This window comes from Manacus candei, unplaced genomic scaffold (genome assembly GCF_025592945.1).
Source record: "Manacus candei isolate 608988 ecotype Guabito, Panama unplaced genomic scaffold, ASM2559294v1 h1tg000050l, whole genome shotgun sequence".
Classification (NCBI taxonomy): Eukaryota; Metazoa; Chordata; class Aves; order Passeriformes; family Pipridae; genus Manacus; species Manacus candei.
The window spans coordinates 18,866,864-18,892,785 of record NW_026138098.1 but is presented as its reverse complement, the minus strand read 5'-3'; the positions used below and the strand labels follow the sequence as shown (position 1 = coordinate 18,892,785).

Below are 25,922 nucleotides of genomic sequence, written 5' to 3'. Positions count from 1 at the left end.
CAGTAACACTCTTTCTGGATGTGGTTATTGACTGCAACAGGAGCTGCCAAATCTAGGAGCCCAGGTATGTCAAGAGATTTGCTGTGAAAGCAAAAGGAACAGACTGTTAAATGTTGAAGGAAACTGCAGTATTATCTGCAACTGCTTTGTTACGGTAGGACCATTTTCAAATAGCAAAGATTTCAGTCAAAGTTCGCCCCAAACTGCAGTTCAAAGAGGAAAAAGAATCAGTGGTTTGCTTGTATCATTTAATCTAGAGATGATAATAGGATTGCAGATTTAAGGATTGCAGATCTGTTGCTGCTACTAGTGAAGACTTGTTAGATATGATTTAACTGAATGTCCTTATCTAATGAGCTGTTGTTTTGAGATGGTCAGAATTACTCTGGTCTTAGTCCTTGAGTTTGTTACTCATATTGTCCATGACTGAACAGAAGCATTCTGCTTGCTCTTGAGATGGGGACATCACTTCCAGGAGGACCACATCTCAAAAGAAAGTATACCCAATATCTCTGCTTCTCTAAGTTAAAAAGTGTTTTAAAACCCTTCTGTTACTTGAATTTTGTCAGTGATTTGTATTTCAAGGCACCAGCCAGATTAGGATCCTGCTGTACAAAGCACTGTGCCAGAACATAGGAAGAGAGAATACCTTGCCCTGTAAATTTTTGATTACATGGAACTGGCAAGGTTGGGTAGGATATTTAATTTTGCAACTTGATTCAAGTTATTGCAATCCTCTTATTGGAGAATGTAAATAGAGTGACATTTAAGTGTAAATCTTTTTGGTGGTGTTTGTTCAGTTTGCCTCATGAACTATGAGAAAGAGAACTGAGAGATGTAGATAAGGGAGGCAGAAGGAGTTCAGGGAGGAAGAACTAGGGTGAATAGGAGGGACAAAGATAAGAGGGTAGTAGGTGGACAGCATCTGACACACTGTTCATTCTGAGGTGCTGTGATTCCTGTGAACACAGAGTGATGTGAGCCACAAGGAGAGAGTTTGTGATTGAATGGAAGAGAACAAGAATTTGTGATATATCGTGTTTCATGGAAAAAATAAATGATGCCTGCTATTGCTTGGATCTGTTATGGCATCAGAAAGCTTTCTTTGGGAGGTAGTGGCATCCCTGTTTTTAGCATTTAAAATTATTAACTGTCATAACTGTGTTTATTAAACAGTCATCTTAGCTGCCAGAGAAAGAAAAGAGTTATAAAGGAGTATCACACAGTGGATTTTTGGGATGCTCTGAGATGTGTGTTTCTGACAGTCACCAGAATCCTGGGATTTAATAGTTAAGGAAAGGCTACTAGGAGAAGGAATATTTAAAGCAGGTAGTTGTAGAAGTCTGATATTTAGTCTAATATTTTTCTTGTCATTAGAACAGTTGGAGTAAATAAGGAGGCAATTTGTAGTCTTTATTTTGCTTTCATGTACTTCTGGAGATTAAAGATTTCCTTGTGCATTCAAATATCTAACATTTTTTGCAGATACTTACTGTAAAAAAGTGGATCAATCTCTGAAATATGGTATAAAACTTGATTGTCTGTTGGTCAATCATCTGGCTGTGATAACAAGTGATTTTAAATGTATAAGTAAACTTCTTGATCTTGGTGCAAATTGAGATTTTGTAGCTGAATGGGATCCTTCTTTGAACTGCTGGGGGAGGTAATCACAGATAAATAAACTGTCATTTAAAAAATCATGTTTGTTCAACTAGTAAGCTGTTAGTAACAGTGTTCTGCCAGTTCTTCTGCCAGCTTTGGTCAGGCCTTTCTTCCCTTTTGTCTTTTCAGCCTAAAAAGACATAGCAACATTGCTGTGTGATTTCACATGAGCTTCATTTAGAAAAAAAGGGAAAATACATGATTAAGTTACATTTCCTCTCACTACTTTCTGAATGATTGCATCAGATTTATTTAAAACATTTTGACTTTCATGTCTTCTAAAACCTTTATTGTTTAGACTTTACTTTTTGTATCATTGTGATACTTATCAAAAAGTATCTTATCAAACTTAATCAAGAATCAAACAAAGAAACTTATCCAAGCTGAAATAAGCTCTTAACTTACATGAGGATCAAAACAAATGGTGGAGTGTAGAAGAGAGACAACATATAAGATGTTTTCAAAATATCTATCCTTAATACCAAAGATATTTGAATGCTGGACCCTATGATTTTGTGGTTAGTCTAGAAGAATAATTATCCTCTAAGAAGAAGAGCAAATGTAAAGGACTTAGAAGTCTTAAATAAAATGTAGACACAAGAAAAGGCTATTAGGAGAAGTAATATTTAAAGCAGATAGTGCAAGTGGAGTCAACAGACTAATACCAGAGGACTGATATTTAGTCTAATATGTCTTTTGAAGTCCAGATAGTTTGGAACAAATAATAAGGAAAATAATAATCCTCATTTTACTTTCATGTATTTCTGGAGATTAAATATTTCCACGTACACTTAGATGTCTTACATAGCCTGCTACAATTAGGTCTTCATTAATGAAGTTGTGTGTGCATATCTGGTTATGAGAGTTTCTGTGGAGATGGGAAGAACTCTTTCATTGCATGGATTCACAGAGCAAACATTTTTTGAGTGACCATCCCCGCTTGCTTTAGCTGCGACACTGACAAGAGAGGCCTGTTCAGTGAAGTGTGAATAGAAAGAGAGAAAAATGGTTAAAACATTTGCAGGGCCATACTTATGCAGTGCAATATAGGAAGTTGATTGGTCAGTCACTGACCTTCTGAGGCCAGCGTAGGCACTTCATTTCACCTCTCCCTGACTTAGTTTCACCATCTGTAGAATGCCTCTGTAAAGAACTTTGGGGTTCTCAATGCAAATGACAAAGGTTGAGTGTAGGCACTGGGAATGAGTTACTTGTTGCTTAGCATTGATTTAGGCTTAGCAGAGTAGCCTCCAAGGTGAGACATTTCCTTTAGGGAGAGAATGGTGGTACTGTTTGGGATGTGAGAGCAGCATAAGAGAACTATGCTCACTGAAGCCCCTAGAACAGTACCCAGGCTTCCTCAATCAACACACTGTACAGCTTCATGATGACTCAAGCGGGACAAAATCCCACACCAGATTTAAGTATAACATATGACAAATGTAACTCCCACACAGTCATGAGGAACAGAGTCTTCCTGTTTACTGTATGCAGACAGTCATCACAATTTTTCTGCTCACAAGGCTGTGTTGTCTTAACACAGATAATTAGAGAAAACAACAGCAGTGAAACACAAAATGTTGTTGAGGTAGGAAATTTTAGATTGACTGTTCCTTGGAGGCTGATCAAAATTTCATAGCCCTCCATCTCCCACAAAGGACAGAGTATGGGCTGTGGTAGAGTGAATTAGCCTCTGCAATACTGTGAAGGATCGGCATTTACATCCAGGCATAGGTGTCTGCTGGACTGTCAGCTTGCTGCAGGTGGTGTGGTGCACAGTGTCAAGATAATGTCATGCTCTTCATCTGCACAGTGTGGAGCTGCTGCGTGAGTGTGGAAGGGAAACTGATTCATCTGGCCTGGAGTGGGCAGAATGCAAGCAGCAAGCTAACTAACTGCGTAACTTTTGGAAGGTGAAGGGAGAGAATCCCAAATGTAGTGTTGGCTTATAATTCTAAACCAAGCTTGTAATACTCTTTTAAAAATTATTTTAATGGATATATGTACTGGTAGTGCAGATCTGACTCAGTTTTTTAGTTATATTTGCTTTTTGGCATTTTTATTGACAAGCTAGAGTGGCAATCAAAGAGACACTGTAGAGAAAGAACCTATTTCCTAGAAATGAAGCTACATTGACGTTTTTCTTTGAGGGGGGTGTAATGATGTGTTAAAGGTTCTTCTAGGCTCTTAAAAGACAATATACTTGGTAAGTAAAGTGAGCTACATTAATTTTGATGACTCCCATCTGCCTACCCACACTGTGATAATTTGTCCTGTCATATTTTGAATAGTCAGACAATGACCTAGATAGCAATAAGTATATGGATGACTTTGGTGGAAACTGGAGAATCCTGATTTCCACTGGTGTAAGTGTTGTCATTATGTAGGCTCAACACAGCAGGGTGAGCTCACAGAAGGCTATGGTAGAGGACTGGAGCTGCTATGGATTCAAGGCTGTGTCAATGACCTCCCAGAAGACTATGGATGAAAACAGAGCTGTAAAGTAGATGAGAAGACTTGGGGTTGAGATGAGTTGTACCAGAAGGATTCCCCTACCTATAGTGCAAGATGGACTCATTTTAAATTAAATTTGTTGGAAATGAGACTTCTAGAAGCACCATGCTCCTTCATTGAGGAATATCCACTTCAGTTTGCAGGATCAGCAAAGCAAGTAATGTTATAGTGAAAATACCTACTTATTGTACAGAGCTGTATGTAGGCCATATAGAAGAGCTGAATCTGGCTGTCTCTTTGGGCCAGCACACCCATGTGGAGAACCTTTGCCTTTTCCACACAGCTCCTATTCCAGACAGGGCTTCAGCCCCACCCTAGGTAGGGCGTGTATCAGTGATGTGCAGTGTAATTTAGCATCCATACTAAATTAAATGTGTAACCTGGCTCTTGGCTAGTGCTCTTCTGTTGAAGATCTGATGATGGTAATAATTATAACTTGTTTTACAGTTGGGGTGACTGAAGTATAAGGGAGAGGATCTGGCTCAGTGGCAAAGCTGGGGCTGGAATACAGATTTGCTGCATGGTTTGCCTGTTTGTCCTGTCAAAGCCCAGATGAGCTGTGTAGCACATGCACGTGTCTCATGGCAGACAACTTGTTCATATTCTTGTCCAGAAGCAGGGTGCTTTGCCATTAGAATTGTAAAAGAATCAATGGCTGTGAGCGTTTCCATGTTTCTAAACTCTAACTCCAACAGTTAAAACTGTCAGTGTCTAGTTCCATGGGAGGGTTTAACAGTAAATAACTGTAAATAACACAGTATCTTTATCTGGTCTCATCTCAGCATGGACAAAGCAGCTGAACTCACATGGCAGCTGGAGGATGCACCTTACAAAGCAGGACAGCAAGAGCAAAGCCCTGATGATGGAGGCACGGCAGAGGAGCTGGAGAAGCCTCCACACAGCAAGGACAAGCTGCCCCAGAGCCATACTCTCCAGTGGGAGGCTCTAGGCAAACAATTTGTAGAGTATGAGCAGGTGGCTCCATTTCTTGTCCCAGAGGATCAACAGAGAAGGCTGCTGGACTTTCTTCCCCTCTTCTTAAAGGTTTGTTCAAGGATGTTAATTTGAGTTTCTGTTGCCCTATCCATTCTGTGGTCACCCAAACTGCCAGTTAATTGAAGCAGGATCCCTTTGTCTAGGTGATGCTTTTACTCCATTGGGAGTAAAAGTACTCCTCCTTCCATCTACCTAACCTGCTGAGTTAGTATGAGAAAAGTGTATGAGGGAACACTGTTTTACTTTCCTGAGTGGCTAAATTCTATTCTTGAAGGCAAGGAATACGTTGAAGAGACAGGCATCTTTCAAAGTGTAGAGATCACTTCATGTCTGTCTCATGTATTTTATTACTTAATGGGAGGCTGAGCACACTTTCAGTCTAGGAAAATGTGATTGTGGCATGCAGCCAGTTAGGGGAAATGCAGGAATACAGTCTTAACATGGAATTTGGGGGTTAATGACCATGCTGATGTCTAATTTTAGTGCTTGAGAGAGGATTTGTGTTAGGGACATGGAACGAGGAGAAGAAGATCATACCATGGGTGAGGGACACAGCTGAGAACCAGAACATTTTAGTTAGCAGGCTGCCCTACCCCATTCCCTAGACCTTCCATCAGCTAACAGTTTCTGAGATGGCCATGTTAAAAGGAGAAATCAGAAGAGCTCTGTAGTGAATGGGAGCCTTAGGGGTTGATTTTCTTTGCCAGAGTCTCTGAAATATACAGGACACTGTTTGAGTGGACCATACAGTGATAGAATGGCAGAGCATATACTGAGCAAAGCAGAAAGCTTGGCCTATATTTAAATATACTGTGATGATGTAGTAGTACAGAAGAATTGTTTTTCTATTGAATTACATTGGGTATTTATGAGTATTAAATCTGCATTTTTACACTCACTATGTCTTTCAGAAAAAAACCAAAAGCATCTTTTTGGTGAAACCATATTTTAGTGATGGCATATTTCAATTGTCTGTACTTGTGATTTTTCAGTATTCTTGAGTGACCAAACTCAGATACATCTGTTCCCTACCTAGCTGAGCTACTTTTTACTTTTCTAAAAAGTAGCCAGTGTGTAGGTGAAGAAAAAAAAGTTAAAGCATGGTCACTCTTTATATGGAAGTACTGTGAGACATAAAAGGTGATACTCTGGATTGACATTTTGAACGGAGTGTGTAGGAAATTCACTGCGTTCAGGGTTGTGAAATCTTTGGTGTCCATGACAGTAAAGCAGGAATAACTTCCAGATAGTCATAAACGTTTCACTCAGCTGGATGGAGCATGAAACTTGTAAGTCCTGGTGCACGGTGAAATCCCTGTAGATGATGGTGTCAGTGAACAGCACTGAAACAGGGCACTCACTGGTGTCAGTCTGATTAAAACAATTGAGTTATGGGTAGGATCTGGCAGTGCCTATGGTGAAGAGTTTGCTGTGTTTGAATACAAGCTTACCCTGGTCCAAGGCAGTGCAGAAAAAATGAGTGGAGGGCTCTCAAAAGGCAATGAGTGTATAGCCTGGAGTCTCAGAAGTGGCCTTCTTAATAAATCTAAATGATCCTACAGATACTTTATGACTATTGAACAAATTTCACTTTTCACCACTTCCTCTCAACTTCTGGATTTGTTTGCATAGAAGAGTGCCCCTTCTGAACCAAAGGCTATATGTGAGCAGAAGAGCTGTTCTGCATATGAGCCTGTCACTGGAAATTAATCTCTCTCTCTGCGTATAACACTACATGTGCCGGGGCAGGCTTTGCTGTCTTGGGAACTCACCACTGCTTTATCAGGTCACAGCATTTCTGTCTTTGCAAAGGGGCAGTGTTCCTTTCTCAGCCTTCAAAGAATGCTCTTCAAAGTCAGATCAGGACTGATAATCTGACAGTTTTCTGTAGAGGAGCATCTTCCCTTTCCATAAGTCTGCTTTTAAAATGGCATGCTGAAAATTTCCCTGTTTTTTTTGAGGTAGCACACTAAAATTTAGTACCAGTGTGTCAAAGGACAGTTGTTCTCAGGAGGCAAGGTGAGTATTGCTGAGGGGCTGGCAATGTTGTACATATGCATACCCATTGCGTGTCTCCTTTCTGGAGGGCTGAACTTCACACGCTTTAGGGTTATAGAAACTGATTTCCTGAACTGCAGTAAGGCTTGCAAAAAGAGGATTTAAAATTCTTAAAGGAAATTTTGGCTACAGAATATATTCAGAATGGAGATATGAATTTTTCATTAGCTTAACACTTGATTTTATGCCCCGAGAGAGAGATTCTTCCCCCCACTTTTCTGAGATGTACTAGTGGAGCTTTGCAGGGCTTTGCAGGCATTTAAGTTTAGAGGTGTGACTAGAGCATTTTAACCTTACATCATTGATTTAAGAGATCTTTAGCTCTTACTCAGTTGGCTGGAGAGAGGGGGCACTAACCAGGAGACACCTCGGATATGGGGGCTTATTACTCATTGATACTCCTTGACATAGAAAGAAAAGGTGTAGGAGGAAAATGTTAGCCATCTGCTTGTGATTCAGGCCTAGGGAGTCATTTTAATGTGCCTTCTGTGTCTTCCTTCTCAGTGCCTCAGAAAGTATCAGAACGTTCTATTGCATGGCTGGCTTTTGAACTAACATCTCTCCATGAACTGTGGAGTAGGAAGGACAGATGGTAAAAGCAGACACGGGGAACTTGTGACAGAATCTTAAACATGTAGAAACAGACTTAAGAGGAAGAAAGAAAATCATATTACGTTGATACCATATTATTTGAGTTTTGCCTGAAGGCAGACATCCTGGAATGGAGTCAGGTTAATATGCTTCCAGATACAGATCTTCTATAGGCTCGAACATGAATATGGAAATAATTAGGTCTGTTCTTAAAGGGCAGTGTATTCTAAAGATTGATGTCTGACCCATGGAACAATCACCAATAAAATTAAATCAGAACATTAAATGGCCTGGTTTGTAGGGAGCATAGCATTGCTATGAACATTTGATTACTGCTCTCTGCTGTGTATGGTCTCAAATCCTAAAATTTATCCTACTCTTTCTGTTAGCAGAAGAGTAGGTATAACAAGGCCTTTCTGAAGGGCTGTGGATGTTCCTCTTTGAGGAAGAGGGGCAGGGATTTATCACTGGTTTTTTTCTGAGAAAGGGTGTAGCTTAATGACAAGCATTGTATATCCTGAAGTGGCTGTAGGTTTCTTGTCATTGTGTTAGCCCAGCTTGCTTCTGTTCTTTATATATCTTCCCTCCCTTCTGCATCAAAAGTGGAGGAATTGATGGATCTTACTCACAACTGAGTATCTCTGCAAATAACTTATGGTCAAAATCTGAAAAACTAGTTTGTTTTTAATATGATTGATTGATTGATTGATTAAAAATTATTGATAGGCACACTGTGCAATTGCATTTCACTCTTGTAGCACAGAAAGAAAAGTTGGGTGCATTTTACTGTGTTGGCTGCAGTAAAATGAAATAAAAAGTAGGTGCTTACCTGATTACTGACAGATAACTGGCACTACATCGGGAAAAAAATAGCTTGTCCACAAGCTGCCATCCGTGATGAAATAACAAGGAGTTGAAAGCGTGGTAGGGAAGGAAATATTTGTAGATCTTCTTTTACAAAGAGTTGCACTTATTTCTTGGCAAACAATATTATATTTGCTCCAAACTATTTTAGGAAAATGTCATTATTTTTCTTACCTTCCTTTTATAATCTGAGCTTACAGTGTGATTTTTCAGAGCTTCTAGAAGGAGACTTTTGTAAAGAAATTTTCAAGGTTGCTGGGGACAGAGGTGTCTCAGGCTGGTTTTTAGAAGTGAATGCTGAACTGTTGCTAATACATTAATGTTTATAGCATTAGATGCTCTGTATAAAAGTAATGGTACGTGCTTGTTGGAGGGCAGTTGGATGTGATAGTATTAGTCTGCTGGAATTTTTTTTTTATTGCTCTTGAATTTTTTTTCCCCAAAGACAGAGTTACATTTAAGAGGGGATCTGTTTGCCAAACTCTGAGAATTAACAAGTCTTGCTTTATCTAGTAAGCTTTGCATTTAATTGCTTGTCTGTTCTTGAACAAGTAAATAATAAATTTATTTATAAAATGTTTATAAATTTGTCTATAAATTTGTTTTTCTTCAGGGTGTTTATGTTGTATTTTGAAAGGGACGAGCATAATTTTTGATACAAAGGATTAGTGACAGAGAGTATGACAAATATTTACATTGTTTTGATTGTACTCAATGCAGAAAATACTGTAAAAGCTCTCTAGTAGGTGTGTTTTGTGATTCAAAGGGTTGACTTCTGTATCTGTAGTGTTATACTCCTTTATGTCTGGTAAAGGCTGCTTAATGGACTATACTGGATGGAAAGGGAATTTTGCAGGGGATTGTTAGCTTTATCGTTCTTTCTTTATATTTATTAGTATTTGTCAGTCTACCAAAGACATGATATGTCAGAAAGACTTAACAGTTATGCTTGGATTTCAGGCCTGGGAACAGTCTGCTGGAGTTGTCGTATTCCCCAACATTCAGCTGTTAGCCAGTGAGGTTTCCAAGCTTCTGACTAAAGAAATTAAGAGGACCCTCAATGGCAAACCTGCAGGTAAGGATCCCATACCATATCCACTGGATCCACTTGTTCTGGAAATGTGCTGTCTTTCAGCAGTCCTCTGTGCTGGAAATAAAGAGGGAATAGGAAAATGCTGTGTGTCAAGCCAGATATTTCAGTAGGTGTGAGCTGGCACTCGTTTTAGGTGATTGCACTGAAGACCTGGCCTTGCTGATCTTGGGTTTGGAACTTCTGTAGCTGGAAATGTATAATGTATAATGCATTAAGAGTTAAAGAGTAGGTTACACACTATTCTGAGGAGCTTTCTTTAATGAGAAAAATACTGCCAGCCACACATGGCTTTCCTGGTGACTGTTGTACATTCTTTGCACTGTCAGCTGACAGGCTTCGTGAACTGAGCTGGTATTCCCAGTGAAATTTCTCAGTTTGAGACATAGTTTACATGAACTGACCTGAGCCTGATGCTGGATCAAAATAATTTTATGTCTTTCTGTTCATTCAGTGGACTCCTGCTACTGTAATTTTGTTAAATTTGTCAGATCTGTTAAGAATCTGCATCAACACAGCATTTTCATCTTTGATTTATGTTTTTGTGGTAACAGAAGAAGCTCGTCTGGCTTTGGAGCAATTCCTGCTACAGAAAGTGGAAGCAGAAGATGGCCATTTGCTCCTGAAATCAGTGTATCTGCTCTCACAGACTGACTTGGTAAGAGAAATTACTACAGAGGACTTTTTTGTTTTTATTTCAGAGGAACTGTGTAGCCACCCCAACAGTGGGACACCTAAGTCTCAGTGTTTGCATTATCCCCAATACTTGGAGCTTCAGTATGCCCAGGGTGTACAATCAGAGGACACACCACCAGGTCTATAGGCCAGGCTTTTCTGAAAGAGAGAAGTAAGCACTATGTGCTTTCAGATACCCTTTTTGTTTTGATGATCAGACAGCTATTTTTTCTAGTGTTCCTCTGCTTTTTCTTTTCCTCCCCCCCCTCCTTGTGTATTACTGCTCTTCAACCTTTCTTTATCACTCCAATTTACATATCAAAAAGGTGACTAGTAGGGACCTGTATGCCTGGTAATGCAGTGGTTGAATTTTCCATCCTGGTAGACTCTTGCTTTGAAGCATTTCACAAATTCTACATTTACAGCCATCTCGAATGCGGACTGGCATCAGCAGTACAGCCTGCTGTACTGTTGAGTCTTATTCAAACACACAAAAATAAAATTTTTCTGTCAGATTCTAGGGGACATGTTCTGTGTCAAAAGGACCTCCATAAAATTATATATGGTTAGTTACAGCATGAAGTTTCTGATGAGCTTTGTGTTTTTCACAGATTTAAGACACTGCTATTTTTTGCAGCACACACACTCACAAAACTTCATATCACAAGCTTCCTTCTTCTGTTTAATTTGCTTCTGGTTTTTGCTCTGATTACTGTATGCCAAGCACACACACTGGGATTTCTCTGGAAGTTGTACACAGCCATGGTGAAAACAAGAATAAGTGTTGAGAAACACTATGAAGAAACCGTCTCTTGCATTTATGAATCCTGTAATTAGAAATGTGTGTGCAGTTAAAAAAAGCAAAGGCATTAGAGCTAAATTGCTGTCATGCTGAGTCAAGGAGGGAATGAAGAATTCATGCTTTTAACATACCAGGCCTCTGTAGCTGCAGGGTGTCCTGGAAACTAATGGTAAAGGGGGCACTGTCTGTCCCTGGCCTTGCTGCTGGTTCAGCTGATAGTTAGTTTTCAGGGTGTGTGCTTTATTGACTGTAGGTCTCTATATGCAAGACATAGAATCTCTGTTAAGGCTGTAGTGGGAAGTCCTGGGAACATCTATGGCAACACATGGTTAGTGTATTTACTTCTGCCAAATGGATTTGTACAGCCATGCTGTATGATAGCCAGTCTTGTGTGCCCTGGAGTACTCATAAGGATAAAATGCTCAAGTAGCTCTTTCATCTGCCATGATTACTCTCAGTGTGTAGAAGCACAAGAAAACTGTGGTCAGCTTCTGGAGGGACTGATCTTTATTTTGCTTACTTAGAGAACTTTGTGGAACATCATTGGATCTGGACTTCCAGCTGCTTTGATGCAGTGCCTGTACCTTTTCTTCACTTTTCCTCTGAAGAAAACCAGTGATGATGGAGAGACAAGTGAGGATGACACCCAAATTCAGGAAATGCTTGTTGAGGTGAGATGTGCCTCTGGGATTTCATTTGTCCTGGGCACTCAGATACACTTAGGCTCTTAGCTGGTGATTGATTCAAACTGCCACAAAAAGAAGCAATTTTGTACTGAAAACTGTTGAACAAGCATCAGGAGCAGTATAAAACAATCTGAGATGATGCCACTATATCTCCTATTTTTTTTATTTAACAAAACAATGTGACTTTAAGTGGGAAAAAATCCATTAAGAATATCCTAGTGGTAGTTTTATTTGTTCATTTCACTGCTGCTACTTTCTTGTGACATTATTATCAAACTTATAATTCCTTCTGCCAATGGGTTTTTCTTCATCTCCTGGATATTTGCAGAGGTTTTGTTGTAGCTGATGTTTGTTTGCTTTTCAGATAATGCTTAACATGTACAAAGAGGAACAAGGTGTAGAGGAACTCCTGGCAGCTGATAAGCTTCAATCATTAATTATAGCAACTGCTTCTCTCTGGGACCAGTGCAGCCAGTCGTGGAAAGTACCTACAGGCCGTGTTCTGAGAACAATTTCAAAGGCTCAGACCAAAAACAGCATCATGTACCTACAAGGTTTGGTTTAGTAATTTGGCTACTCCTTTCCTCATAGTTCCACTGAGAATGAATTCTCAAAAAGATTCTCCCCAGGATGGATTTTTACCTCTACATCATGTGATAGTCAGTCAACTGCAAAGAATGGGCTCTTGACTTTGTAGACAGGAGCTTTATTAGCTCTGATAGCCATCTGGAAACTGAAGGGTTTTTTACACAAAAAATAAAATTACAGGCAAGAGGCAATCCCACTTGATCACACTGATGTAGGCAAGAGCAAGATGTAATATGCTTTTCTTTAAGTTATGTGACTCAGTCTGTGAGCCTAAGACTCATGAACACTAAATACAGGGCTGGAGGCACTGCCAGAGAAATAGTGTCTTTTGGAACAACATCATAGTTGGATGCATTACATCCTCATTTCTTCCTAGGCTTTATTAATACAAGGAATTTTTTTGTTGTTTATTTGTTTATTGTTATTGCGAAGTGCAAAGACCACAAGTCTCAATTTCTTAGAAGGGAAAAAAAATAGTTTTATAAGGCAAACCTTACTGTCAGTATTCCTTGTCATGGAATAACTGCATATAGGTATTTTTATTTTTTAAACTAAAAATTTGGCTTCCTCGGTGACATTGAAAGACCTGTTTAGACATTTTGAAGCTGTCCTGGAAGGAGTGGGTGTCAGATTAGACAAAAAAACTAGGCATCACTGCTCAGAGCAAAATGTGTGTACCCCATTACATATGCCTCATTGAGTAAAGAATTAATCTGTGAACTCTGCACAGAATGTGTGGTTGACTTAGTAAAAGAGAGTTAAATTTGTTAGTCTCTGCTTACCTTGTACTCAGACAACTGGAATCACTCTATATGAATTTTGGTGAGTGGATGGGATGGAAGTTTTCTACTCCTGAGACTAAATCAGCTTCTGTGGGTTAAGCAAAGAAATGCATGCATACTGTAAAGCCATCAATGTTCTTCATGTAGCTTCTGAAATGAGTGTGATATTCATATCTCTTCTTATCTGTTCTGTCAGAAAAAGACTTGACTACTGTTTTACTGAGAAATAACTTTTCAAACTTGTTTTATTTTTGTTAGTAACTTTGAACTTGTTTGACTGACAGTTCTTAAATACCTGCTATATGTTTTTTCCACAGCTGTGGACTGCATTAAAATAGCTGTTCAGAATCTCTTTAAACTGGCTGATACTCTACCTGCTTCTGATGTGTGTGAAGCTGCTAGTATTGTCTTGTGCTTTGTGAAAGATTCTTATCCCATATCATCAGCTTTATTAACAGAATTTGAAAGTAATGATGGCTACCAACTCCTGCTAAAAATTTTACTCAGGTAAGCAGAGAGGTTTTTAGTAGGCTTCTACAGGATGGTAAAACTTCATTTTCAGAATGCATGGGGGTGTCTTTGAAAATATGAATCAAAAAAGTAATCCCGTGTGAATGCAAAGCCAGTAATAGCGACCTTGACATTGAGTCTGTCATTGCTGTTTCAGGAAGGGAAGCAGTACATAACTTTTTCTACTGAAACCATAACAGAAGGAGAACAGTATAGGAGAAGTTAGTCTGCAGTGGGATAGGGACTTTCTGAACACAAGACAAAGGTTCTTCAACAATTAATATTACAGGGGATGCAGATCAGAGACGTTTGTCTCAGTTAAGGTGAACTCCTGATCCAGAAATGCAGTCAACTAGGGAGGGAAACACCATGTCCTTGCTGTGCAGAAAACAAGCAAGCAAAGCCCACCCAAACTTAGATCTGAAAAGTTTATGTTCTTCAGAACCAAGATGAGAATGAACATATCAGGAAAAATCCTTGCTAGTTATTCTAATCAAAAGTACAAAGCAGAATCTGTTGCTCTCCTTGTCAGCTTGTGCTGTCTAAGCAGGCTCTGAGTTTGCTATGTCAAAACAGTACATTATACACTTCCCCAGAGACTCTGAGGGGCTTCGTTCTGCTTTTTGTAATATCATTTGAAGAGAGTATTTCCAGATCTTTTTGTTTCCATTCTGGCTTTGCCTACTCTTGTACTACTTCTATGCTTGTGAGAGTTCTGGTCCCTGAACAAAGACTGCGGTGGGGAGGGTGGTTTTGAATTTGGATCTAGAGGATTATAATTTGGATCATGAACTCAAAGGTATTTGTGAGTGAGTATGATTTCTCAAGATTTTTGAATGGCACAAAATTATTAACTTCTTTACAGACAACCAGAGATTGTCTAGCTTTCTCTTATAAATAAGCTGTGTTGAAATGCATATTTCTGGTTAAATTCTAACCACATAAGGGGAGAAACAGGATCTTTTTCAATAAGGGCTATGAATCCCCTCCATCCTTTTTAACTGATGTAACTAGGCTGGGGAGACAGAAATAGCATTCAGGTGCTCAGGGCTTCAGATTAGTCTCCACTCCCAGCATATACTGCCATAAAGGGATAGACGGAGAGCTTCTTTCCACAGTGTTTTGTGTGACCAGATTTCCTATTCTCTGATGTTTAGAATTTTTTTAAGGTAAAAATAATCTTGCTAATAGCATTCTTTCAAAGAGAACATTTGCTCTCTTTTTCTTTTTTTCTTGTTTAGATGAAACCAGAACATTTTGTTTTGTTTTCTTCTAAGATTTTTCTAGCTTCTAGTATCAGTGTGTTGCTCTGCCACTAGCCCATGCCCAAATGCTGCAGTTTTCCTTAAGAACTGACCCCTCTAAGCAGTACAGAAGAGGATGACACGATAAGCAGGTCTCTGTCCTTTGATACTCTCACTTCAGTCTATGAACCATGGCAAATCTGGGGTTACAATTCAGACTATTTCCTTACATAGGAGCGACATGCCATCTTTATGTCTGATTCACAAAGCTCAGGCAAAACACCACCTTTTTCTTCCTCAGGCCTGAGATTTTCCTGTTATTAATCTCAGTTAGCAAGTTCCTTATCTTGCCAACCATATACCCACCTCTTCATATGAAGTGTCTGTTTTAATTTTTTGAACCCTCACAAAATTTAAATTTTTACTCCCCCAGCCAGACATTTTTTTTTTGTAGAGAATTACTTTTTTTAAAGGACACATAACTGGACTAAATTCCAACACTTATCTTCCTTTTCTTCAGAAGACTCTTACAGTGTCACTTCAGTTTCTTTCAGTCTGTAAGTTTTGTTCTGCTTCAGAACTCTACCATGGTGTGGAGTTACTGTATGTAGCTCCTGTGTTCTCAGTACCCAATGATATATCCAAAATGTTTGTATTATAAAGGTATCAACATATGACTGTCCCAAATTTTGTTCCCAGATGTGAGGGGTTGCATCAAAATGAAGGAGACCCTTATTTGGACGAGATCGTGGACGTGCTGACTTGCCTTACCACTTGTGGAAAAACTGAACTGAAAGTTTCTGGCAATATTGTACACCCGCAATTACCACACTTTGATTTGGAATGGACACGGTCTTCTGGTACAGTATATATATATATATGTATGTATGTATGTATACACACATGTGGCTATGCAGGCAGGTCATAGAAAGATGAAGGTCCATTCATTTTCTGTCTGGATATGGAGGAAGGAGTATGAGATGGCACCTTCTGATTTATGTGTTTAATGTTGCAGGAGTCTGAATGCTCCCTAACATCAAACTGAAATGACCATGCCATCTGTAGGGTCTGATCCAAGGTCAAGAATACACCTCCCAGTCACATCCCTTGTGTCTTTTATTCTTATTTCCACTTTCAGGCATGAGTTAATATTACAGTTATGGTGATTGCATACTTAACTAGCACTCCTGTAAAAATGATCTCACCTGGTTTTATCCCACAGGAATGACAGTGAAAAACCTCCAGTCTTTTCAGGTGTTGCAGTCCATTTTCCAGAAAAGTAATGATCAGCACCTGTGTGGAAGAATCTTGGCAGCAATTGGTACCATATGGGCTTGGGACAGAGTGAACTTCTTTCTTCTGGAATGGACACTGCAACCTATCAACCAATTTACTGACATAATCCATTTCAAACCATACCCAGTCCAAGTCCAGTTCTTCAAACTGGTGGAGTCCATAGTCCTAGACCTGTCCTATGTCCCGCACGAAATTTTGAAGAAGGTTCAGTATTTGATAAAGGAAAACATAGTACCATTCTGCACCTTAACAGCTCTCCAGTGTCTTCTCAGCATGACCCAGAAGGACCTGTTATTCAGCGATATATTCCGTGACTCTGGGCTCTTAGGCCTGCTGCTGGCACTTTTGAGGAAGCAAGCCAAGATCCTGAGGAAGTCAGGTACAATATAATGCCACTCACAATGTCTTGTATTACTGAGGCAGATCAATAGGAATGAATAATCTCTTTCTACAGTAAATTTATGTATTTTATACACTGAGTAGCTAGATGATGTCTGCAAGCCAACTGGCCTAAATTTTTTAAACATTAAGCTGGGTCCTCTCTGAAATCTTTGCTCTTTGTTGTTCTGTTCACTAGTCTAATCAGTTCTGGGTTATTCTTCATCAGTGTATGATGAATTATTCTGGACAGTGCCCTTCAACCACATTTTTAAACAGGTCTTACTCTGGGGTTCTCTAGGATGCCATCTTGAGACTGGGGCAAGAAAGAGTGTTCCACAAAGCTTAGTTCCTCTGAAAATAACATTTTAATCCTCAGTACTAATGACGGGAAGAAGTTTATTGAATTTTGGCCAGATGTTACCCACAATTACAACCACCCCTTGTGATAGAGTTATATCCTAGCATGAAAACAGGAAGGTAATAGTCCTAGTGTGGTAACTGTGGAGTACAGCTGACTTAGGAGACAGGCTCATGTATTTAAAAGTTTATAACTGCTATTTTAAAGAAAGAAAAATTCATTATAGTATTTTCTCTACTATATTAATTGGGAAATGCCTTTAAACTTCAGTGCAAAAGTAATTTAGTAAAGGAGGAGGGACCCAAAGTACTAGGCATAACTTCTGATGCAGCAAGAATAATTGAATTATTTATACACATTTATTCCAAGCAACAGGAGGGTTATGAATATCAACAGAAGTTTTTGAGTGCAGACATCCATCACCTGCAAGGACACTTAGATTTGCATTCTTGATATCAGAGAACTAGGTACAAGAGTTTATAAGGTACATAAGGATTGCCAGGATTAATACCAAAGTTCTTGAAAACTTACCTTCTGGTTATGAGCTGGTGCATAGGGGCCTTCTTCTGTCTTGCATTACATTTCACCACTTTAGATAGCTTGGTGATGTAAATGTTACAGAATGAATGATGGAATGGCTATGTAATTTGTAAATTTAAACACAGGGAAGAGGGACAGGTGAGAAAACATTATCACTACTTCCCTCTCTTTGTTTCCAGAAATTTAGCCTAGAATTTGCTGGAGAACTGGTTTAATGTGCTTTAGCTACAGTTATCCATGTCTTATATATTGTATTATGACTTTTAATATCCTGACAGCTGGAACTGATCTACCTGGTCTGGAAGAAGGCACTGAGAAGGAATTAAATGCTGTGATGCTGAAGATGGTGGCTGCCCTTACAGCGAGGTCCGTGAGGAACACAGGTAAGAAAATACAGCTGACTGCATTACCATTATGATATTTAGTGGTAAGTGGCCATGCTCTGAAGGAGTGCCAATAAATTTTCTTACTTTTGTGCTTCAGTCAAAAGCAGAGGACAGAAGCTAGAAGCGTAGGGATAACAGGAAGAAATATGACAAAGGTATTCTTCTCATCCTGGATGCTGAACTTTATCCCAGTAGTCAACTTTTTTCTTCATCAATGTGGATCCTCCTGAAGTGGTTAAATAGAATACACAAACTTAGCTTGTGGAAAACAAGAGTGTGTATGTGACTCTTGTGTATTGTTTGTTCATCCAGATTTTCTTCCATTGTATCTATTACTTGAAATCTTGATTGGATCATATGCATGCTGAGTGACACTCAGTGTTGGCATACCTAAGAGGTCTGTGTATAGGGAATCTTGTGGAACATAGTAATACAGAAATGAACTCTACTGAATACAGGAATCCACTCACTTAATTCATTCTGGAATCCAAGAATCATCAGGTTTGCAACATCTTACACAGGGTAAATATATTGTCAGAAACCATCACAAAGTTCCCTTCCTAAGTTAAAGAGATGATTAAGCTGAAAACTAATAAGGTGTCTTTTTTCTTTTCACTCAGTATTGTATTGGGAAACTGTCATCTCTGACAATTGGAAACCCTGGTCATCCAGTCATTTTATCCCTAGTTGTTCTTGTGCCACTCAGTTGTGTCATCTTTAGCTCAACCGGCTGCTCCTCTTACCTGTCCTACTGTATTTGTAGAAATGTGGCGCTCACACCAACACTGAAAATCTGCCTGTAAAAACTACAATCAAAGGATAGTTTAAGTAATAAATGATACCATATTTTCCCCTAGTTGTTCTGAAGGACTATGGAATGGTGCCATATATCAAGATATTTTTGGATGATGAGTGCTACAGGAGTGCTACTCTCAGTATCTTGGAGCAGCTGTCAGTCATCAATTATGAAGAATACATGAGCATTATTATTGGGGCCCTCTGTTCTTCTACTCAAGGGGAACTGTCGCTGAAACTAGATCTGCTGAAGGTAATTAATGTGGCTCTCACTTGGGCATTGTTTTCTTGGAAACTTCTTGGCTTTGTGGCAAATTGTTTTTCATGTCACCACAGTCTTTTTATCAAGGTGGTAAATGCAGAATAAAAAAGAACCATGGGCCAGATCTTGACTGTGGTAAATCAGGCACTTTGATTTTTAGGAATGCATATATGGTCAACACCTTCACTCAGTATCAGATTATGAAGTATTTTGAAGACTTAAATAGGAATGCAGAAGGGAGAAATGGAAATGCCAAAGGCACAATTGTATGAGCAATTCTATGTAATGTGACAGAGAAAGGAGAAACAAATGTGAATGAAAGTGGAGATGTGGAGAGTTGTGCGATGTAAAGGAGGAAGATTGGAAGGGACAGGGTAGGCATGATATGAACACCTTGATTCTGATAAGTTTCCAAGGCTGAAAGTTTACTGCCCTTAATTTTGTCATGTCTTACATACACCAGTGTCGTGGGAAAAGAGATGAGGTGATGGAAAGGAGGAGTTTTATGAATATTTGGAGAAAGAAATTAGAACTATTCATAGCCTCCATTACGTTTACAGAGGGTCTGATCTGTAAGCAATGAAACGGGGGAAGGAATCACTGTGCTTTATTTTGTTTTAGGTCATAGGCATCAGACTGAAAAGCAGCAGTGTTAAAAGCACTGATTTTAAAGTTTCATTCTACCTTCTCTGCCAGGTGTGAATGGAATTCACCTTTCAGCACAATATAACAATTTCTTCTGTGATGAAAGAACAATGTTACTTTAAAAAAAAAAAGGAAAAAGGTTATAGCTTTGATTTGAAACAGTAAACTTTAACGATATCTGTGGAAAAGTTGAGTGTGGTGTCCAAACTAATATGAAAATAAATGCAGCTTCAGTGTCTAATTTTGACAAATGATAACTGTATTAAAGCATAATGTAAGCAAATGAATTTATTATCTTTATCCATTGGGACTGTGATTGTGTTACACACAAATTCAGATTGATTTGCTAATGTATATTTAGCTGTTAAAGCCTGAGCCCAAATGCAATTAGCACTGCCGTATTCCAGCGTGGCACGTGGACAATTATGAAGAATAACAAATAATGGAATGTGTGAAATAAATTCTGTTAACAGTAACTGAGTTAGGGGGTTTCCAGCAGACATCAGTTTTATAGATTTAAGACAGAGGAATACTAACTCATAGGTGATTAAATTCTAACTGAGTTAGAGCTGGAGGAAATGTGTTTACTGCTGACCTTCTCTGAAATGTGTTAAAGCCATCCTGATAACTTCAACTCTAAGTTATTAAATTTACTCCCTGTTCAAAAGTCTCTGCCTGGTTTGATACATTATCATACAAAATTGAATGACAGTAATGGAGTTCCCCCTCCCCCTTCAGTTCTGGCAGCCCTTTCCCACAGTCCTAGGTCCTGTTACAGGCAAATATATTTCTTTTAGAAACTGCTCCTCTTCAGAAGGCTGTGAAGTGAAGCTCTTTCATCAGATATCTCTTGGGAAAGAGTAAAGTTAACCCTTTCCAATGTGAAAAACTATGAATTCAAATGTGAAAAGACCCTCGTGCCTGTAGGAATGTCATATTTACAAAACGAATTGTGCAACATTCCAAAAACTTGGGATGGATTACATTCAAATATACTAGTCTGTTTCCTTGCAAGCTCTTTTTTCTCACTAATTTTACTTCCACAGCTCTTAATAACTTGTCTAGACTTGTTTTAAAATGGCGAGCCCATAACATTCAAAATTGACAGGTGGCATAAGCTGGTTTTTTATGCATGTGTAATATTGGCAAGTGGCATTCATTTTTATGGCTTTTTTTCCCTCCAAAGTGTTGTGCAAACTTTAAAAAAACCTCAGCTGAGAAAGATAGTATTACTGCCTTTCTTAATGAGGAGAACCTGCTCCTTGCAGTATTCTTTGTGCCATCATGAGTCACTGCTTTTTTGGAAAGGGCCTCCCCAGTCATATGGGCAAAAGCTGTGTGGCTTCTCATGCATATTCAGGGCTGCAGGAAGACTCACTTAAAGAGAGCTGCACCTTCTTGTTGGTTTCTATATGAAGGTATTTACAATTGAATCTCTACTTTCATTTATTTAAGGCAAAGGCAGGTTTCTGGAGAGAGTCTGAGAAGACTGATAAAAGAATAGCCAAAGATATGAAACCACCTCTGGCCAAACTGACTAGGATATGTAATGTGGAAAATTTGATTTCTTTGCTCGTTCTTGTGAGCACTATTCCCTACCAGTCAGGCTGACTCCACAGGGTGCATTCAAGTCTTGGTTGTATGACTCATTGGGTATACGGGGGAAGGGAGGAAGAGAAAAGTTGTGCAATGATGACCTTTATTTTGATCAACTTTTTTTTTTTTTTGTATTTCAAAGAGTGAAATTTCAATGAAAGAATTCTGATACGAAGTTGGAATTTTAAAATATTCTAAAGCTTCTTTGTTCCTTGATTTAAGTGCTCCTTTCTTCTCAATGTTTGTAGTCACTCTTGAGGATACTGGAGAGTCTCAAGAGCCATTCAGCTTTCAGAACCTGCAGTGGATTCAATGCACTCCTGTCCCTCCTCTCAGATATGGAAGGTGCACTGCAGGACCCTCCATCTGGGCTGTGGACAGCATTTGGACAGAATTGCATATTGGAGCTTGTTTTCTACACACTTCAGGTGGTAACAGCTGCCCTACACCTAGACCCTGTCAACAGCAATTTCTTCCAGAGGAGTGGTCTCTTTGAAAAGATGGCAGAGGATCTCGGATCACTTGGATGCTTCTGGACACAAGGGGAATGGCAAGGGGAATGGCAAATTCCTCTGAGCCTTGAGAAGAAAAGGACGTTTGCAGAATTTTTGGATGCAGCTTTCTGTTCTTCAGAACCTTTCCCAATGTGGCTAAAGAACTGCATATGGATACTGAATTTTCTTGATCTCATGATAAAAGGAACCCTACATCAGGAGAGCTACTTCAAGGAGAGGAAGCCAGAGATGGGAGAAACATCAAGAGGTGATGAGGAGGGACCCCAAACTCAAGAAGAGCATCCTGTTGCTTTCAAAATATCAGGCAACAAATTACCTGCCTCTGCCTATAGGCTATGGGGAAACCCTGAGGAGAAGTAAGTTTTTATTTGCTGCAGAAAATATAGTAGTAAGACTGATATGTGCATTTTATGTGGTAGTAAACTGAGGTAAGGTGTGATATAACCTAAGAACAAACAAATCAGTGTCACAATCCCAACTCTCAGGCTTCCAGGCAGCAGAAAGGCACTTTTGGAAAGGTAAAAGGTACTTTTGGATGGTAAAAATTAGGGCATAAGGATTTAGTGGAGCAGTGGGACACAAAACCCAGTAGTTGCAGAGTTTGTGCTGAAGGTTCTGACACCTGCAATATGGGAGCAGGAATGGACTCTAAGGACAGAATTGCTGGGACTTGCAACTTGTGCTTAGTCTCTGCTTGAGTCTGCCCCAACCAATTTTGACTTTTTCAATTATGTGGAAAGCTGCTTCTAGTCCCCTGTTACATTAAAAATAGAAGTTATTTGAAGTTATTTTAAATGCTGCCATATGCATATGTGTCCAAGTGCATGTGTGCAGACACACTCTCATTCATTTATTCATGCTGAATTAGAGAAGATTGGAAAAGGAATAGTAATGCTGCCTCCCTCATTGAATGAAGGTTTATATAAAAATTTATATCCTTCGTAGGAAGGAAAGACTATAGCAGAAATCAGCACAGCTGTCAGCTGTGAATCAGTTCTGAATAACTTGGATTTCGTAACTTGTGAGTTCTGTCCCTTCATTCAGCTGTAGCTTTATCTCGAATCTCTCAGTCCTTTTATCAAACACGTTTCTGGTTGGAGTTACGCTTAAAAAGATTAAGCTGATAAGTGCGGGATTCCTTCAGCCCTTATTGTAGTTTATTTCACAGTCATCTTGTAGCTCTGCCACTTGTAGCAGCACTCACTGAAGTCAGCAGAGCTTTGGTTCCCCAAGTACTGGTCAGGCTGAGTAAGCATTTCTGGTTATATTTACACTTGTTTGAAGCAACAAGAAAAACGTACAGTAGCTTTCTTTGTTCTGTGTGCAGCGGATTTTGAAGTAGTCATGGAGATGTTTGCTCCCTATTACCACTCTTAATTACACTGTAAGCTTCTGGTTAGATACTCAGTGCTGGGGAGAGGAGTTGGTAGTTCTGGAGGAGTGAATGCTCTTTTCAAAGTAGATCTTCGTAGCCCAATTTGGGAGAACATGGGTTAATGTGTAGAGAGTATACAGATGGTGGTAGTTGTGTTGCTTAAATGTGTATATAAGAGAGGATATGGGAGAAAGAGTAGATCAGTGGCAATGCTGGGAAAGGTATGGCTCTGTCTTCTAATTGTCTTTCTCAAGTCATTAGATCTGAAATGTAAAGCAAGGCTTCCTATGTCCTTGTGTTGTTTTGCCTGCTGAACTGCAAGGCTGTGAAATAACTCAATAGCATTCATGGAGAAATTAATCCTGTAAATTGGGATCCATTCCATTCACAGTCTCTTTTTCAGGACCTTTTGGCTTTGGTTCTGGGATACGAAGACACAAGAGGGAGCCAAATTAGCCAAAGGTGCCTGGAGACTGTCCATGACAAATGTATGCAAACGCAGAAGAGGAACATGTACTGGAAAGCTGTCAATCATCAGGCCACATAGCCTGGATACTTTTCCAGCAGTAAATTTTATGAAAGTAAAAATAAGAAATCAAGTTCCCATAGTTTCTGCAAGCCTGTAGTTCCCCTGATGCAGCTTCCTCTCAGCTGTACTCCAAACTCACACTTCCCCCTGAAGAAGGCTTCAGGCTGCAACTATGCAGCTTGAAAGGAGGAACTTGAGTGCAGTCAGTGTAGGTGGCCTGTGATGTCCTATCCTACAACCTATATTTAACATCCCAAAGTTAGTATTTTAGTGCTGGATAATATTCTAGCCCCTTACACTGTCCTGTGGTCAGTGATGCTGCAAGCTGCTGGGCCACGGGGGAATTGACCCTGTCATTCCCATCTCAAAAACAGCCCTCTGTGTTCCTGTGCCCCTGGTCCTGTTGGCTGTGCTGTTTTTGATGCAGGCCAGGATGTCAATGGCCCTCTTGGCCACCTGGGCACACTGCTGGCCCATATTTAGCAGGATGCTGACCAGCACCCCAAGGCTGTTTCCAACCAGGAAACTTTCCAACCACAATCTCAACCCTATTGATTTTAGTGAGCCTGGATTTTTCTCTTTAAAAATGATTAGGGGTTTTGGGTTGAGATGGGAGGAGAGCATATTTTCAGAGCATACTTTTTTATTGTTTGACATTTAAAAGCTCACCCACGTTCATGTCAAGTACAGATGTATGTATCCACACTGGAGCCACTGCTGCAGCAACATGTTATACCAGATTTTGATTTGTTGTACAGAAAATATTGCAAATGAGCAATTTATTTGAAAATATCTTTCTTGAGGGTGCAGTAAGAATTATTTGTCACTGTGTGGCAGTGTGCTACACATTACTCGTTGCTCTGATGTATCAGATAAGCCTTTTTTTGGAAGTGGCTAATAAACATGTTTAATTGCAGCCTTTTTACCCTTCTTTAGATCCCTTGTAAAACTTTTCTTTTTTTACATGCTCACTCTTTTACTTGTTTTATACAGTCCATAAAGCATATTGTGCATTATTTTGTCGGTCTAAATACAGCAGTTAGATGTTGCCTTTGCTTTTCTTGTGAGTTCTATTTGGGAAGGATGTTTCTGACAGTGCACATCACAACTCCAGTTCAGAGGTGCACCCAGAAATGCTGATGATACTCTGGACAGGATGAGCCTGCAGTGCCTGCACTGGAGCTTCTGCTATGCTGTGGGTTCATCTTTGAGACACATCTAACGCTTGCATCATGGTATAAGAAGATCTTCTCTGTGGTGTCTCTGATGCCTCAGTTTCTTCCTGTGCCTGAACATAGAAAGGTGATAAATGGCAAAAATGAGAACTTGTGGGGAAGCACAGATATTCAACTTTGTTTTACTAATTTGGGCGGATTCTGATGTTGAAAGGGGAGGCTGGCATACTGATTTCACCAAGACTGCCTCATCTTTGCTTGTTTCTGTTATGTTTTGAAGTACTGATATATTAGTGATTCCTATGGTTGTCTCTTTTTTTGTACTGCGAGTACCTTCAAAGGCATAGTTCGTATAAAGAGGCAGCTGCACATGCACAGGAATGTGCAGGTCCCTCAGATTTGAGCTCATGAGCAGGTAATGTCCTGTCATTTTTACTCTAAGGAAGCTTCCAACTCATCCAGGTCATCTGTATTGTTTGCTTAGTTTCAAATGCTGAGCCTGGTTACTGCTAGGAGGATTTAACACTGTACTCTGCTGGAACATTGTTGGACCCTCTTTGCTACTGTTAATGATCATTATGATGATGTGTCTTTTTATTGCAGCTTGGAAATGAGAGACTGCACCATTGTACATCCAGGTGCTGTCTGTGTCATGGTGAGGTTGCTGCCAAAGCTGTACAAAGAAGGACATGCTCAGGTGAGTCTGAACATATCCAAGTGACATCTAAACAGTGTCTTCTACTTTTCTGTAGCTTTATTTCCAGGAATTGCTTACTCTTTGCAAATGTGGCGGTACTAACATTTACCTAGAATACTGTCAAGAGGAACAGCACAAATTTCACTGAGTCAACAGATTAAGAATGACAAAGGCTCTTGGCTATCAGTTTGACTAAGTGTTTCTATACCTGTCTGAGGCAGTACATGGAATTTGGTCCCAGAATACTTATTGTAAAGGCACAGTGTAGAAATCCCTTGAAAATTGTTTAAAGTGTTGCTAGTGGATCTAG

At 39.5% G+C, this 25,922-nt stretch overlaps 1 protein-coding gene across 1 annotated transcript in view; it reads left to right on the top strand.

Moving 5' to 3' along the window:
* The first annotated feature begins 4,094 nt into the window (after window positions 1–4,094).
* Window positions 4,095–25,922, top strand: part of WDFY4 (WDFY family member 4) — a 123,196-nt gene continuing 101,368 nt past the window's right edge. The window contains exons 1-13 of the mRNA XM_051800056.1: window positions 4,095–4,333; window positions 4,959–5,220; window positions 9,646–9,760; window positions 10,330–10,433; window positions 11,777–11,923; window positions 12,303–12,492; window positions 13,626–13,815; window positions 15,762–15,922; window positions 16,285–16,737; window positions 17,916–18,020; window positions 18,881–19,071; window positions 21,570–22,192; window positions 25,519–25,612. Of these exons, the coding sequence (XP_051656016.1) occupies window positions 4,960–5,220; window positions 9,646–9,760; window positions 10,330–10,433; window positions 11,777–11,923; window positions 12,303–12,492; window positions 13,626–13,815; window positions 15,762–15,922; window positions 16,285–16,737; window positions 17,916–18,020; window positions 18,881–19,071; window positions 21,570–22,192; window positions 25,519–25,612 (2,634 nt within the window). The 5' untranslated portion in view covers window positions 4,095–4,333; window position 4,959. The remainder of the gene's footprint in view (window positions 4,334–4,958; window positions 5,221–9,645; window positions 9,761–10,329; window positions 10,434–11,776; window positions 11,924–12,302; window positions 12,493–13,625; window positions 13,816–15,761; window positions 15,923–16,284; window positions 16,738–17,915; window positions 18,021–18,880; window positions 19,072–21,569; window positions 22,193–25,518; window positions 25,613–25,922) is intronic.